The sequence below is a fragment of the Dendropsophus ebraccatus genome, chromosome 9 (assembly GCF_027789765.1).
Source record: "Dendropsophus ebraccatus isolate aDenEbr1 chromosome 9, aDenEbr1.pat, whole genome shotgun sequence".
Taxonomy (NCBI): Eukaryota; Metazoa; Chordata; class Amphibia; order Anura; family Hylidae; genus Dendropsophus; species Dendropsophus ebraccatus.
This window is the reverse complement of record NC_091462.1, coordinates 64179343-64193978: the sequence shown is the minus strand read 5'-3', so window position 1 is coordinate 64193978 and position 14636 is coordinate 64179343. Positions and strand designations below refer to the sequence as shown.

At 45.6% G+C, this 14636-nt stretch overlaps 1 protein-coding gene across 2 annotated transcripts in view; it reads left to right on the top strand.

The window, feature by feature from the left end:
• Positions 1 to 14636, top strand: part of WDR75 (WD repeat domain 75) — an 85529-nt gene that overhangs the window by 28400 nt on the left and 42493 nt on the right. For both annotated transcript variants that reach the window (XM_069983542.1, XM_069983543.1), the window contains exons 9-11: positions 2269 to 2427; positions 5067 to 5126; positions 11817 to 11932. In XM_069983542.1, coding sequence (XP_069839643.1) covers positions 2269 to 2427; positions 5067 to 5126; positions 11817 to 11932 — 335 coding nt within the window. The remainder of the gene's footprint in view (positions 1 to 2268; positions 2428 to 5066; positions 5127 to 11816; positions 11933 to 14636) is intronic.

The window sequence follows — 14636 nt, the reverse complement described above, 5'->3', positions numbered from 1 at the left end:
ACGTCAGGTCTTAGAAGGTGAGACCCGCTTTGCTGAACAACTTTTTGACATGTTTCATGGTCAAAAGTTATTTTTCGTGACTAAAATGACCATGCATGTTTAGGGAGGGAGGAGGAAATGATGGTAAAAGGGAAAGGTCAACAGAGGGCCACAGCAATTAACTGTTGGAAAATGCTTTAAAATATGTCATAAAAGGTTAAATTAATTTCTTATATTATGGGTTATTAATATACTCAGGGATGGGGTCATGAGTAAACAATAAAGATTTAGGAGTCTGCTTACTTGACCCCCAGATAGATAAATTTCTTCCCAGTATTTTACCAGATGTTGTAAATATTAGCTCATAGTTGTCTTAACTCGAATAAGGCTATGCGCATACCGACCAAAAGTGGCGGAATTAAATAATGAGAGTCTATGGGAGGGCACCTCCTCTCTCCGCGCTTAAGACTGAACATGTTCATTCTTCAACGCGGGGAGAGAAGGCGACCGAGGCTTGCATAGACTTCATTATGACAGGGAGGCTCCGCCGCGGAATTCCGCCACTTTTGCTCTGTGTGCACGTAGCCTAAAAGCTAGGTGCGCTGTATTTTCCTTAGACTTCACTTTAGCCTTTGTCTGTGTGTGATGTCTCCTTGCTAGCAGGAATAAAATCTTGCTATAAACTTGGTGTTTGGTTCTAACTGAGAGAGAGAATTTTCCCTACGTTAACCCTTATGCACGCGTGTTTTTTTTCTGTCTGTTCCGTTATGTTTACAGTCCACCAAAAAATATGGATAGTCTATCTGTAGTGCATCTGCAATTCATAATTTTTTTGCAAATTTGTTAAATGTGTACTGTACCAGTTTATATAAAAATGATCAGGGTAGAAAAAAAGATGTTAACCTATTGCAGATCCCCTTTTTTTATTTTTACAGATCATACAAATCCCAAAAGGTTACAATCCCTCACAAAAAAGCGGATCCTATTGACTACTGTTGGTGAATCTGTAAAAAAAAAAAAAAAAAAAGGATCTGCACTGGCACATGCACAGACTTAATGGTGTAAACAGCCCTATAGAAATTAATGGGTAATAACTCAAGAACATAATTGTAGATTCGCAATTGCAGACACAATTATGGAACGTGTAAATAAGGTGTTACGCCTTACTCCTTTCTGCTCGGAACAGACAACACAGCTAATCAAATGCCGCACGCTTGGGTTCAGACGAACAGGAGCGTGCTTGAAGTTCACTCAGCTCTAGAATACACAGGAGAGAACAGAGTGTGGGTGAAGGTGAAGTAGTTAAAGACTGAAAGAGGGCAAGCAGAGAGACCAGGGGGTGCACAGAGAAGAGCACAAAGAATCCTGAAGTAAACTTTCACAATTTTGCAATGAGTTCATTTGAGTTGTTTCTGTCAGAACCCCTAATAAAAATGTCATCCGTGGTCACCCAAGTTGGTTCCCACTTGTTTAGAACCTTCCTTGTCAGACTGGCTGTGGCTGTGGCTGTGTATTTAGGTCTTCTAATGCCTCCCTTGAAGCATGTGAAAAAAATAAGTATATAACTTCAGGACTGACACCCCCATACGAGTTTGCTGTGCCTCCTTTTCCTGTTGTGTCTGAAGTTCCCTCTGATGCCTTTACTCAACGAGTTGGGCACTTGCTGCAGTACAGCTACTAAATTGAAAATATCTGGATCCAGCTAAATGTCCCCTTCATCAGAATTACTTGACCTGATATTTTTTGTGGCTTGGACATAGGAGTCTCTGGCTTTTGCACCGAATGGCTTAGTTGTTCCTTGAAAGTACTCCATCCTTCTCTATTTTCCCTGCTTTCCTTCTTCTGCCCAGGCTTCAAAGGTGGATCATGGCAAAGTGTGTAGTGACAATTCAGGAAACCTGTACTGTCCTTGTCGTGTGTAGTACACCAGTATAATCTTTTTTCTGTCTGAAGTCTCCTGGCTTCTAAAACCACATTATTCTACAGTGCTGGAGAGAGAAGCTACGTAGAGTAAATGAATAGCTTTGAGCCACTGGCACTGCGATGAAGACAATTCTGTATGCTTTGCTGCTCACTATTCAGAAACCGGGAGCCTGGGGATAAACAGTACCTGCTCCTGTACATACAGTACTCTAAATCTACAGTTGACAGCTGCACGTTTATAGTGGATTTCTTTTTTTTTTTCTTAAAGTCAAATCATTTTGTTAAAAGTGATTTTTAAGAAGTTGTCAAATTTGGTAGTGTAAAAATTTTTTGTGTTAAATTCATTTTATTATTTTATTTATGTAGGTACTATACTGTTCAGTGGTGGCATTGAATCAGTGCTGGTCCAGTGGTCTCACGGTTTGGAACACAAGAGAGAATTTCTTCCTCGTCTTGGAGCAGCTATTGAACACATTGGCACTTCCCCCGATGGTTCTTTGTTATGCACGTCTCACACTGATAACAGTAAGACCCAAACATATTTTGGTACACAGTGTTAAGAACGTAATAGTTTTTCCAAATAGTATATTTACATTCAGAAACGAGTTTGGAAAAATTACAATTACAGGGAGTTAAGTTTGTAAATGCACGAATGGCAATAATGGCTTAAAATAAATGTTTTGTGTAGTAGTCTCACAGCAGTTTCCCCTGGGTGCCGCCTTTCCAGTCCTCAGCGGGTCACTGCTGATCTCCACTTCTGGTCCTTTCGTCACACAGTAAATAATGGTGTAAAATTGGCTACCCAACATTGCAGCTAGAAACTTCTTCATTGCAGCTCAGTATGATTGAGGCCTCAACTCAGTTGTTTGATGTGGGATGTTTAACCTTTTTGCTGCTAGTTTTTTTTTTTTTTTACCTTTGGGGTTAAGCTGAGCGAGTCTGTCTTTATCCCTGGAATCGCTTTACCATAGAGATTGGAGAGGGTTTCTACTTGTTAACAGACAGCGAGTTTGGACCTGCTGTGTTGCTCGATTGGTTTGGCTTTGGGCCACCCCAGGGGGTAGAGTCTAATTGCCCTCTAGGTCTTAATCCTTTATTCTCCTTCAGGGTGGGAAAGCTAGACTTATGCAGCTAGTGGACACTAAGTTGTTCCACAAGCGTGGTCCGTAATCGTAATTAGATTGGTGAAGGTTCAGGGCAGGTGGCTTTAAATAGGAACACCTTTCATCAGGCGCATATTCAAAAAAAAAATATATATATTTTTTTTCAATGTTGAATTAGACACTAATGTTAAGTGCCATAGTGAATCTTCTCCCACCACAGTCTCCTTTGTGTTTCTAATAAACAAGCAAAGCTTGGAAAAGTCTGACGTACATTTGAAAATTGCCCTAGTGCAGGGGTGGGGAACCTCCGGCCCGCGGGCCGCATCCGGCCCCTGACACCTCCGGATGTGGCCCGCGGCTCCCCTGTGACATGCGCCGCTCTGGAGGAGAAGGAGCCGACACACACGGCATCCTCCTGTGTCTGTGACAGCTGCCAGGAGGATGCTGTGAGTGCCGGCTCCTTCCCCCTCAGAGCGGTGCACATCTTCTGACTCCTGCCCTCCTGTGACGTGCGCCGCGCTGGTGAGGCAGGAGCTGGCACAGACACAGGAAGATGTGTTGTATGCCGGCTCCTGCCTCACCAGCGCGGCGCAGAGCGGCGCACGTCTTCTGACTCTTGCGGGCCGCGCGCGATGACGTCATTTCATTGCGCGCCGCCTGCAGGAGAAGACCGGCACAGAAGAGAGGAGGGAGAAGAGGACCTGGACAGCGTGGGAGCGGAGGAAAGGTGAGTGGGATTTGGGGCAGACACTGGGGGTTAACTAGGCTACCAGGGACATGACTGGGGGGGGGTTAACTAGGCTACCAGGGACATGACTGGGGGGGGGGGGTTAACTAGGCTACCAGGGACATGACTGGGGGGGGGGGGGTTAACTAGGCGACCAGGGACATGACGGGGGGGGGGGGTTAACTAGGCTACCAGGGACATGACTGGGGGGGGGGTAACTAGGCTACCAGGGACATGACTGGGGGGGGGGGGGTTAACTAGGCTACCAGGGACATGACTGGGGGGTTAACTAGGCTACCAGGGACATGACTGGGGGGGTTAACTAGGCCACCAGGGACATGACTGAGGAGTTAACTAGGCCACCAGGGACATGACTGAGGGGTTAACTAGGCCACCAGGGACATGACTGAGGAGTTAACTAGGCCACCAGGGACATGACTGAGGAGTTAACTAGGCCACCAGGGACATGACTGAGGGGTTAATTAGGCCACCAGGGACATGACTGAGGAGTTAACTAGGCCACCAGGGACATGACTGAGGAGTTAACTAGGCTACCAGGGACATGACTGGGGGGGTTAACTAGGCCACCAGGGACATGGCTGGGGGGTTAACTAGGCCACCAGGGACATGACTGAGGAGTTAACTAGGCCACCAGGGACATGACTGAGGGGTTAACTAGGCCACCAGGGACATGACTGAGGAGTTAACTAGGCTACCAGGGACATGACTGAGGAGTTAACTAGGCTACCAGGGACATGACTGAGGAGTTAACTAGGCCACCAGGGACATGACTGAGGGGTTAACTAGGCCACCAGGGACATGACTGAGGAGTTAACTAGGCTACCAGGGACATGACTGAGGAGTTAACTAGGCTACCAGGGACATGACTGGGGGGGTTAACTAGGCCACCAGGGACATGGCTGGGGGGTTAACTAGGCTACCAGGGGCATCACTAAGGATTCAAATCAGGTACAAGGGGCATCACAGAGGGTTAACTACAATAGCAGGGGCATTAGGGGAACAATACTTTGCCTTGTTCGGGTGCTGCAAACCCCCGCTACTAACTGCCGCGCACTGTATAACATTGAGTGCGGCCCTCGAATGATTTTATTAAGGCCCGACCGGCCCTCGACATGGAAAAGGTTCCCCACCCCTGCCCTAGTGTATAGTAGGGTTGATGTAGGTGACATACTGCTGGCAGTAGGAGTCTGTATGTTAGCAATAGGTGTGTATAAATTCGGTTGCTTTATATTTTGTTTTGTATGTTTTTCTTTCTTCCTGGTTTCATTTTTGTAAAGCTTTTGTATATATGTGTATTTTATTTTAATCTCCAGAGATTACAATCATTGATGCCAGTTTAAAGGTCACAGGAATCATCCAAGGTTTAGTAAAAGGTAATTTTTTTTTATTTTATTTAGGTTTTATTTATTTTTGCAACATTGCTAATGTTAACACATACAGGCATACAGCCCCAACTGATAGATGTCCAGCTCCAGTCCAAGGTTCCAATGCAAATATCTTTATTGATGTAAAAACGAATGCTCCATAGTCCAACAACCCGACATGTTTTGGGCTACAAGCCCTTAGACGTGGCATTAGTAACAAATTAGGCATACTGTGACAAATGCCAACCATTGTCTCCCATACATATGTCTCCCAAAAAATAAAAAGAGCAATTGTACCTCTTAATAAACCATTATTCACAGTAAGAGATATGCTGCGACTGTTGAATATGGTTTCTTTGAAAGAAGGTGTATCTATGAATTTTTAGTTTTTATCATTAGATCGTTTTGATATGAAAACTGTCAGGACGTTCAGGTGATGCAGGGGTTAGGCTCCTAAAACATCAGCCAACATTAGTATTTGCCAAGGAAAATTTCAATTGTGATCACCAGTGGAAATATTATTAGCAACAGCTTTTTTCAAATCAACTGGTATCAAAATTTTATATAGATTTGCAAATTGCTTCTTTTTAAAAACCCTGAGCCTTCCAGTATTTAATGGCTGCCGTATGCCCTTAAGGAAGTAGAGCTTTCTTTCCAGGCTGACATTGTGCTCTCTGCTGCCAGTAGAAATCACTATAGAAAACCTCTCCTGCTCTGGACTGTTCCTGACACAGACAGAGATGGCAGCAGAAAGCACCTTGCCAGACTGGAAAGAATAAAGCACTTCCTACATGACTTAAAGCAGCTGATTAGTTCTGGAAGTAACTTACAAATTGGTTTATCTTTCCCCCTCGACATGACAGCACCACGGAGAGAGGGACCCCGCCCCCTGGGACAGGAAACCTGAAGTATAAAAGGATTAGGCCCTCCTCTCAACCTCAGTGTGGTTTCCTGTCCCTACGGGAAGCCTGGAGTTGGGAGGCTCGGTGTAGGTCTCCCTGGGATTAGATGGGCCGGAGTTTTTTCTCACCTGCTGCGGCTTTCCGGTTGGAATGGCCGGAGGAAGACTTTGGGAGGTGCCGGTGTAGCACCGTTAAGCCCGACTTCACCACACATACCGCATTCAAGAGCGGTTGGGCCGGACCGGAACCCTCAGAGTTTGCCAGTGGCAGCGGAGGGGGGGGGTTTCCTTGCAGGCTGCCGCCGAGGCAGGATCCGTCCGGAGCGTGCGTTCCACGCTAGGTTACACTTCCGGTCCGGCGCGCGGGACTTCCGGTGACGTCGCATAGTTATGTGGCGGGGAGTTCCGCGGCGCACAGGATATGACGTAGGACGCCGGATAAGGCTAGCATGCGCTGTGGTGAGGTCGGCCGGCAGACTCACAGCTGATGCAGCCATGAGTTCCAGCAGCGAGGCAAGGAAGGATTCTTCTGGTGCTCCTGCCTCTTCCCGGGTACTGACTCTCTTCTCTCCTGGTAGGGGTGGTAAGATGATGGAATACTGCAGGCCCTAAGCCTAAAAGTTTGTTTTATTTGTTTTCATGTGTAGGAATCTTCCAGGAAATCTAAGACTCCCCATAAACATAAAGAATGTAGAGTTTGTAAAGGACGTCTTAGTTCAAGTTATGAAAAACCAACGTGTGAGGACTGTATTAATAAGTTAGTCGCTGCTCAGGTGCCCTCCTTAGAGTCTATTCTATCATCAGTTAAGGACATGATTACGGGAATGCAGAGTTCTTCTGGGAGCACTACTATTGCAACTCCAGTATGTACCCCGGGGCCATCTCATGGAGTTTCCACTATTTCCATTCCTGACCACGAGGAAGGGGCAGCTAATGAGGAGGAAGCAGAAGAGGCTGAGGAATCTGACACAGATGTTGGAATCAGATCTTTATTTTCTTTAGATGATGTATGTACCCTGGTTAAAGAAGTGCGCTCCACAATGAACATTGAGGATCCTAAGGAGCCTAAGTCCATACAGGACATAATGTTTGGTGGTTTGGAAGAGAAAAAGAGGAAGGTCTTCCCTGTGCATAAAAATGTGTCAGCCCTTATACAAAAGGAATGGAACAGGCTGGGGAAAAAAGGATTCGTACCTCGGGCGGTTAAGAGGAAATACCCTTTTGACGAGTCAGAAAATCCAGCTTGGGATAGAGCTCCAAAAATTGATGTTTCTATTTCCAAGATATCACGCAAGGATTCGTTACCCTTTGACGATATAGGAGTACTCAAGGAACCCATGGACAAGAAGGCAGAGGGTTTCCTTAAAAAAACCTGGGAGGCAGCAACAGGTGGTTTCAAACCTAGCATTGCAGGTACTTGTGTAGCAAGATCAATGATGGTCTGGCTCTCCCAGTTGGAAGAAGATCTCCAATCAGATGATTTCAAGGATAAATTTACGACAGCATTGCCTCTCCTTAAAAAATCTGCATCTTTTCTAGCTGACGCTTCTACCGATGCACTCAGATTTTCTGCTCGCTCGGCAGCCCAATCCAACTCGGCTCGTAGAGCCTTGTGGCTAAAGAATTGGTCGGTTGATGCAGTTGCTAAGGCAAAATTATGCACCATCCCCTGTGAGGGAGAATATATATTTGAATCATATCTGGATGACTTACTTGCTAAAGCCGCGGATAGGAAGAAGGGATTTCCTATCTCCTACCAATCGAAACGATTCCAGTCCTTTCGTGGACAAGGAAATGAAAAGTTTCAGAGAGAGAACACAGACAAGTCTACTTGAGGAAGAGGCTACAACAGATCCAAGGGATATATGTTCTCACAGAAGTCCGATCCTTCCAAAAAATCCTCTACACAATGACGCCAGGCCACGGGTTGGAGGCAGGTTGCGTCATTTCACACAAGAATGGCAGAAAATCTGCGGCAGCACTTGGGTACTGCGGTCTATTCAAGATGGCGTTCGCTTAGATTTCGTATCCCGACCTCCCACTCGGTTTGTCATAACCAAAGGTCGTCAAGAAGCTTTAGAAACAGAAGTCAAGTCTCTCCTGGAAAAGAATGTGCTTGTTCCGGTACCAGAATCGGAGAAAAATCAGGGGTTCTACTCAACCTTGTTTCTGGTGAAAAAGTCAGACGAAAACTACAGGGTCATCATAAATCTCAAACCTTTAAATCAGTATCTACGGTATCAGAGATTCAAAATGGAGACCATAAAGAGTACAGTAAACTTGCTCTTTCCAGGTTGTTTCATGGCTTCGATAGATCTCAAGGACGCCTACCTACACGTCCCGATCCACAAGGACTTTCAAAGATACCGGAGGCTGGCAATCTGGATAGACGACTCTCTGGTCCACCTACAGTTTCAGGCGCTGCCCTTCGGCATTTCCATCGCTCCTCGAGTCTTCACAAGATAGTGTCGGAAATGGCAGCCCACATAAGGGAGGAAGAAGGCATCTATATACCATATTTAGACGATTTTCTGTTGGTAGCAGAAACAAAAGAAAAACTTCTGATAATGTTGGGAAGAACTCTATCCATCCTAAAGAAGCTCGGCTGGATTGTAAATCTCGAGAAATCCTCTCTAGTTCCAGAGAACAAAAAGCTCTTTCTTGGGATCACTCTGGACTCATTGACACAAAGGTCGTTCCTGCCCGAAGAGAAGATAGAGAAACTACAAAGTTTAACGCAACTTCTTCTCAAAAACCCGGTGACATCTATAAGGAAGGGTATGTCTCTGCTGGGACTATTCACAGCTACCATTCCAGCAGTCCCATGGGCTCAGACTCACTCTAGACCTTTGCAGGCTCAGCTCCTCGAGGCCTGGGATGGATCTCCCAAGGGTCTTGACAGGAAAATCTCCCTGTCCAAAGCGACATTAGAGAGTTTTTCCTGGTGGCTATCTAGGTCTAATCTCCTGCAGGGTCTTAGTTGGACTATTGATTCTCCAAAAGTGATAACTACAGACGCCAGCCCATCAGGTTGGGGTGCACACACCGACCGATACAATTTTCAAGGCACCTGGGACGATGAATTCATCGTTAGATCTTCTAATTTTAAGGAATTAGCGGCCGTTTATTTTGCACTAACAGTGGCAGAGTCTCACATTAAGGGCTCTAATGTTAAGATTTTTTCAGATAATTCCACAGCAGTCTCAGTTATCAATAGACAGGGTACCACTAGAAGCCCTCTGTTATTGGACTTGTCTTATCACATATTTTCTTTTGCAGAACGCAACCTTTTGAGTCTGTCAGCAGTCCATCTGAAGGGGGTTCTGAATATAAGAGCGGATTTTCTCAGCAGACATCAGCTTCTACAGGGGGAATGGCGCCTGAATCCTTCTGTATTTCAGATGATCACGGATCTTTGGGGGAGACCGGTCATAGACCTGTTCGCAACCAGGGGAAACAGACAGGTGAGACAGTTTCTTTCCTTGTCCCCAGCGGACCGGCCCCTAGGTGTAGACGCACTAAGCCAGACCTGGCAGTGGAGTCTAATGTACGCTTTTCCTCCACTGGCCTTAATTCCCCGGGTGCTAAAAAAGATCAGGCAGGAGAAGGCTCGAGTGATTCTCATAGCTCCCTTTTGGCCTCGCAGAGCTTGGTTCTCAGGTCTCAGGTCAATGTCGGTGACAGACCCTTGGGTCTTACCGGACCGTCCGGATTTACTCTCTCAGGGACCGATTTTTCATCAAGATACGAAACAGCTGCACCTGACAGCCTGGCTTTTGAAAGGCTAGTTCTTAAAAGTCATGGACTCTCGGACGAGGTCATATCTACCTTACAGCGGAGCAGGAAGCCTACAACTCTAAAGATCTATTTTAGAATATGGAAAGCATATTTTTCATTTTTGGGAACTAAAAAGGTTGATCTTTATTCTCCTAACATAGCACAGATCCTAGACTTCCTACAGAGGGGTTTAGGCAAGGGCCTTAAGCCAGCTACCTTAAAAGTGCACGCCTCGGCCTTAGGAGCCTTATATAACCAACAAATCGCTACTCATCCTTGGGTGGTCAGATTCTTTAGAGCAGCAGCCAGACTCTCGCCAAGATTATCACCATCAGTTCCTCCTTGGGACCTTAGCCTAGTCTTAAAAAGTCTAACAGATGCCCCTTTTGAGCCTTTGTCTAATATATCCTTAAAAAATCTTACACTTAAGACCGCCTTCCTGGTAGCAGTGACATCGGCCAGACGGGTGGGGGAGTTGGCGAGCCTTTCATGCAGTGAACCATACACTAAGATTTTGTCTGATAGAATTATTTTCAAACCAGATCCTGCTTTCTTGCCTAAGGTGGTGTCAGAATTTCATTGCTCTCAAGAGATAGTGTTACCCTCTTTTTGTGACAAACCAGCCAATGAGAAGGAGAGTGAGTTCCATTGTCTAGATGTAAGACGTTCTGTACTGCAATACTTAGAAGTAACAAAGCAGTTTAGAAAGTCTAGGTCTCTATTTGTGCAATTTTCAGGGCCCAATAAGGGGTGTAAGGCTAGTAGTAGTTCTATAGCCAGATGGATAAGGCAGGCTATTTGCTCTTCTTACTCTTCTGCTGGTCTTTCTCCTCCCCTTAGGCTCAGAGCCCATTCCACCCGAGCTGTTGCTACCTCTTGGGCGGAAAGAAGTGATGCTTCCATCTCTCAGATCTGCAGGGCGGCGGTTTGGTCCTCACCGCACACTTTTTTCCGACACTATAGGTTGGATCTTTCTGATTCCTCTGGTGTTGCCTTTGGGCGTAAGGTCTTACTGGCTATAGTCCCTCCCTAATCTTTCTTTTATCTCTGGTATTCTCTCCGTGGTGCTGTCATGTCGAGGGGGAAAATAGGAGTTACTCACCGGGTAATGATGTTTCCTCGAGTACATGACAGCGCCATTACTACCCACCCTTTTTTGGTTCCTTCACTGTGTTTCACTTAAGTGTGCAAAAAAAAAAAAAAAAAAAAATTTGTATTATAGTTGGTGATGGTGCTTCTTAAGATTAAACAATCCTGATACTAATCATGGCTCTCTCCGGTCTCTGGAATACTCACTGAGGTTGAGAGGAGGGCCTAATCCTTTTATACTTCAGGTTTCCTGTCCCAGGGGGCGGGGTCCCTCTCTCCGTGGTGCTGTCATGTACTCGAGGAAACATCATTACCCGGTGAGTAACTCCTGTTTTCTGACGCTAGTTGATTTGAAAAACATTTTTTTTTCTCTGCAGTACCCCTTAAAGTCAACAGAGATGAGAGATGATTGCTTAAAAAAAGGCACCTCCTCTTACCTTCATATGCCTTGCTAGGAATATTTAGATTTTATGTCAATCCTTTCACAATACCCACACCCCATCTACTCTAATAATTATGATCTTAGATGTTGCCTCTGTGTAAGGCCTTATTCACATGACCCGTGAAATTGTGTGTGGCCATGGATCCACGTCAATTTTAGGACCCATTCAATCCTATTCATGTATTTACACAATCAAAAAATAGGACATGTTCTATTGGGGAATTTGGTGTCTGGTATGCGCTGACATCTCTGCTGTTGAGGGAGGGGAGGTTGAGGGGCTAGAAGGCCCAGCATATGGCATACACAGGAGGACTAAAAGACCCAGCATGCCATAGAGGGGACTACAGGGCTCAGCATGATCTTAATCTAATATAGACCTTTTTTTTTTTTTTTTCAATAAATTTGTGTTGCATGTGCTCATCCTTGATGTAGCTTACTTTTTTAGATAGCTTCAATTTCTATATATATATATATTTTTTTTACACCGCAGGAAATGATGTGAACACTGGCTTGATGTTTGATCCTAGAACCAAAGCTTTAGTTCTCAATGGGAAACCAGGTCATCTCCAGTTTTACTCGCTATATGAAGACAAACAGCTTTATAATGTAAGTTTGTACTATATGGCCAGTCTGAGAGGGCATTCCTGCGTTCTTCAATTACTCAATTTATTATTATTTATTTATAGAACTCCCTTAATTTCAAAGCGCTATAAAAGAGATAGGGGGTAACAAACAGGAACAATACAAGATCAAAAACACATTACATGAAGGCAGATGGCAGACTGGTACATGAGGGAAGAGGACCCTGCCCGTGAGGGCTTACAATCTAGAAGATACAGGAGAGAACTGACTGCACTTTACCTCCTAAGTGTGATGCAGAGTTATTGTAGGTTGAAGCCTAGTTTGAGGAGATGAGTTTTCAGGTTTTCTTTTGGAGGACTTGATGGTGGATGAGAGACAGATTTGTCAGGGTAGTGAGTTCCAGAGTATGGGGGAGGCTCGTGCAAAGTTCTGGAGGCGGTTGTGTGAGGTATGAACAAGGGGGGAGCGCATAAGGAGCTCACTGGAGGATTGAAGGTTGCGTGAGGGACGGTAGCGGGATATCAGGTCAGAGATGTACGGAGGGGACAGGTTGTGGATGGCCTTGTACGTCAACAATTTATAGTGAATACATTGGGCAATGGGGAGCCAGTGAAGGGATTGGCAGAGGGGAAAGGTGGATTAGTCGGGCAGTCGGGAGTTAGAAGGCCAGAGAGGAGGATGTTACAGTAGTCCAAACCGGAGATAATGAGAACATGTATCAACAATTTTGTGGAGGCGGTGAGAAAAGAGCGGATTCTGGAAATGTTTTCGAGGTGAATGCAGCAGGAGGTGGTCAGGGCCTGAATATGTGGTTTAAATGACAGGGCAGAGTCAAAGGTGGCCCCAAGGCAGCGGACTTTGGGGACAGGGGGCAGAGCGCAACCATTGATAGTGATTGACAGATTAGACGGTGGGGTGTAACGAGATGGGGGAAATATGATTAGTTCTGTTTTGTCTATGTTGAGTTTTAGAAAGCGTGAGGATAAGAAGGAAGATATAGCCGATAGACAATCTAAAATCCTGGATAGCAAATAGGCAACATCTGGACCAGAGAAGTAGATCTGAGTGTCATCAGCATAGAGGTGGTACCTGATGCTGTGGGTTTTTATGATATGTCCCAGGCCAGAGGTATAGATGAAGAAGAGGCCCGAGTACAGAGCCTTGGGGAACACCAACAGTGAGGGGATGAGGAGAGGAGGTGGTGTGGGAGTGGGAGACACTAAAAGTGCGGTTGGAGAGGTAAGAGGAGATCCAAGAGAGATCTAAGCAAGTAACGCCAAGGGATGAAAGAATTTGTAAGAGGAGAGAATGGTCAACTGTGTCGAAGGCAGAAGATAGTCTGTGCTCCTTCTCCTTGACCTATTTGCTTTAGGCTTCGGCAGTTAGCGGGTCATTTATTTATTCAAATCAGCCAACTTCAGTGATTTTCTGGTTCCCGGGTCATCGGTGACCCTAGGACCCGGAAATCAATGGTGATTGGTGCTGTCTGAGACAGCACCAATCGCCATTAGTGTGTATAGTGAAGGGGGCCATGTTGCCACCCTTTGATCTGCACCCCTTAGTTAGTTAGCTAAGGAAAGCAGAGCAGGTGTGTGTGGTGTGTGAGCACCATGCTCACTTGATCCCGGCATCCAGACTGAAGATCTGCGGTTCGGCGGCGTCCTCTTTTAACTCCGTCGTCTTTCTTCGGCTCCCGTCTGTTTCCGTCGTCTTTATTCGACATTTTCGACCAGGTACGTTTTCCTTCCCTCTAGCGGCTGATTAGTGTATATAATACACTAATCAGTGGCTTTGGGGTGAAGAGGTACCTAATATATATATATAATATATATATAATATATATATATATATATATATATATATATATAATATATATTATTATTTTTTTGCGCCCTTCCCCCATGTACTAATCCCTGTATAAAAATGGCCCAGAGGGTGTTTTTGGCGGAAGAGGCATAGGCTCTTATTGCCTCCGACACCGAAACAGCCAGTGAGGATAAATGGGGGGGATCCTTCTCTCCTCCATTCATCCTCATCATCATTATCATCATCCAGTGATGATGACTATCCACCTAGGCGTCCAAGGAGGATGCCTCGGGCTGCCCCCCAAACACGTCATCCCATCCCGCCCTTTTTCCCCCAGACAGATGACCCAATCTGGACCCCAGGCCCCCAAAATTATCAGCCCCAGATTCCTGGCTTTGTTGCAATGGCGGGAATCCAAATCAACCCCACAGGTCTCAGAGAAATGGACTTTTTCAAGCTCTATTTCTCTGGTGACCTTATAAATTTGATGATGGCGCAAACAAACCTGTATGCGCACCAATTTATAGCCCAGAACCCCTCCTCCTCTTTTGCCAGGCCCATGGTGTGGACCCATGTTGATGCAGCCGAAATGACAACATTTTCCCCCCACGAGATGATCCCTCATATGACCGCCCGTACAAAGTACGGCCGGTCATAGAGCATTTTACTGAGATGTATATCCCAGAGAAGTACATCTCAGTAGATGAGTCGCTCCTCAGCTTCAAAGGAAGACTCCATTTCCGCCAGTACCTTCCCAATAAGAGATCGCGGTATGGCGTGAAATTATACAAACTATGTGAAAGTACCTCAGGGTACACTTAGGTATTTAGAGTATATGAGGGTAGGGACACCCAAATCCAACCCCCAGAATGTCCTTATTTTGACCACAATTCACAGGAATAGCGCCACCCCTATCACTGTA